The sequence below is a fragment of the Poecilia reticulata genome, linkage group LG20, assembly GCF_000633615.1.
Source record: "Poecilia reticulata strain Guanapo linkage group LG20, Guppy_female_1.0+MT, whole genome shotgun sequence".
Lineage (NCBI taxonomy): Eukaryota > Metazoa > Chordata > Actinopteri > Cyprinodontiformes > Poeciliidae > Poecilia > Poecilia reticulata.
This window is the reverse complement of record NC_024350.1, coordinates 19,147,584-19,149,324: the sequence shown is the minus strand read 5'-3', so window position 1 is coordinate 19,149,324 and position 1,741 is coordinate 19,147,584. Positions and strand designations below refer to the sequence as shown.

The following is a 1,741-nucleotide window of genomic DNA, read 5'->3' as shown; positions in this document are numbered from 1 at the left end:
ATCCATCCATCCATCCATCCATCCATCCATCCATCCATCCATCCATCCATCCATCCATCCATCCATCCATCCATCCATCCATCCATCCATCCATCTTTCTGTCCATCCATCCAACAGTGTTTCACACCTCATGTGTTTTTCTGCAGGTTTCCTTCCTCCAATGAAAAGCCGTCGTATAATTTGTAGTTGCTGCCTGTTTTAAGGCTTTATTTTATTTTATTTTATTTTATTTTTAATCAGGCGTTCAGCCAGGCTGCTGCTGCCTTCCTGAATGGCCCAATCAGCTTTGATTTTTCTCTGGCGCCGGCCTAATCAGACTCAGCCGAACTTTGCATATGAAATCTAGACGGAACCAAAATTATTGGAAAAGATGCTAAACTTGAACAGAACCGAGTGAAAGACGCAGAGACGTCTGTTTCATTTATTCGTAAAGAGATTTCTAATCACAAATTCAAATAAAGCCTTGTGTATATTTAATCTTTTGTTCTGTTTTGGAGACATGAACTGTTTGGTGATGCTGATCGTTTTTATCCTCCAGAGTTGTTAGAATCTCCTTCAGATGCAAAAGAGCTGCAGGCCGTGACCAAAGCCAAGATCCTGTACCGCTCCTGCATGAATGAAAGTAAGTCGTTACAGCATTAGCTTTAAATCCAGACTTTAACAAGGCCACTCCACCTTTGTTTTGTGAACTTGTTGGTTTTTCTTGGATCACTGTTACCTGATTTTCTGTGAATGCAGCAAGTTGTTCTGGTCCTGGAGAATAAAACGCCGCCATGTCTATAGGACATTTTCCACAAAGTCTCAGTGATCGTTGAGTGTTAGAGGAACCTTCTGTTGCTTTTGGTGAACAATCGTTTTCGCGGCAGATGACCAAACTTCCTTATTGTCCCAAAATATTACAAGTGCTTCTTTTTACTTCTTTACAAACTGACAGCGGCACAATTTGTTGTTTTTTCTTCAAAAGGCATACTGGAGGAGCTGGACGCCAGACCGATGCTGAAAATGCTCCGACAGCCTGAGTTTCGATGGCCGGTGTTGGGGGACGGACTCGGCCGGGACTACCAGTGGTCTCAGAGTCAGTGGAGTCTCCTGGAGACGCTGGTGGAGATGAGGAACCAGCACAGCAAGAGCGTCCTGATCCGCCTCTACGTCTCCCCTGACGACAAAAACTCCTCCTACTACATCATCAAGGTCCGACAGTCAGCCGTCACTGCTGTTGGTCGGTTTAAGTGTCTAGACTCTAAAAAAAAAGGCTTGTGGTTTAATTGATGTAAAATATGAGATAAAATACTGTTAAGAAAATTTTTTTTACAGTATATTTGAGTTTTTACCTTAATGAAACATTGATCAACGCTCTGGGAATAAAATAAAATTAAGTTAAATAAAAATTAGAGGGGAAAAAGGACAAATTCATGAATAAAATAGTTTCATCTATTCACCTCTAAAATCTAGATACAGTAAAATATTGCTTTTTTTTAAAGAGTTATTGCCAACTATCTTTTATAGTTAATTTAATTAAAATTAACCAAGAATTGGACTCAACTTTATGCCTCAGCTGAACTTCATGTATCAATTATGTAATAATTACAGACAACCCTGACCTGACCATATATAAATGGTCAGGTCAGGGTTGTTATATAAATACAGACTGTGGGAGAACCACAGTGCTGGTTCTGTTGGACCTCAGTGCAGCTTTCGACACTGTTGACCACGACATTTTACTGAATCGACTGGAGAGTTG

The 1,741-nt window shown here is 40.5% G+C and overlaps 1 protein-coding gene across 1 annotated transcript in view; it reads left to right on the top strand.

Moving 5' to 3' along the window:
* Positions 1-216: 216 nt before the first annotated feature.
* The window catches only part of phex (phosphate regulating endopeptidase homolog, X-linked), a 16,079-nt gene continuing 14,554 nt past the window's right edge, over positions 217-1,741 (top strand). The window contains exons 1-2 of the mRNA XM_008396451.2: positions 217-622; positions 965-1,191. Of these exons, the coding sequence (XP_008394673.1) occupies positions 613-622; positions 965-1,191 (237 nt within the window). The 5' untranslated portion in view covers positions 217-612. The remainder of the gene's footprint in view (positions 623-964; positions 1,192-1,741) is intronic.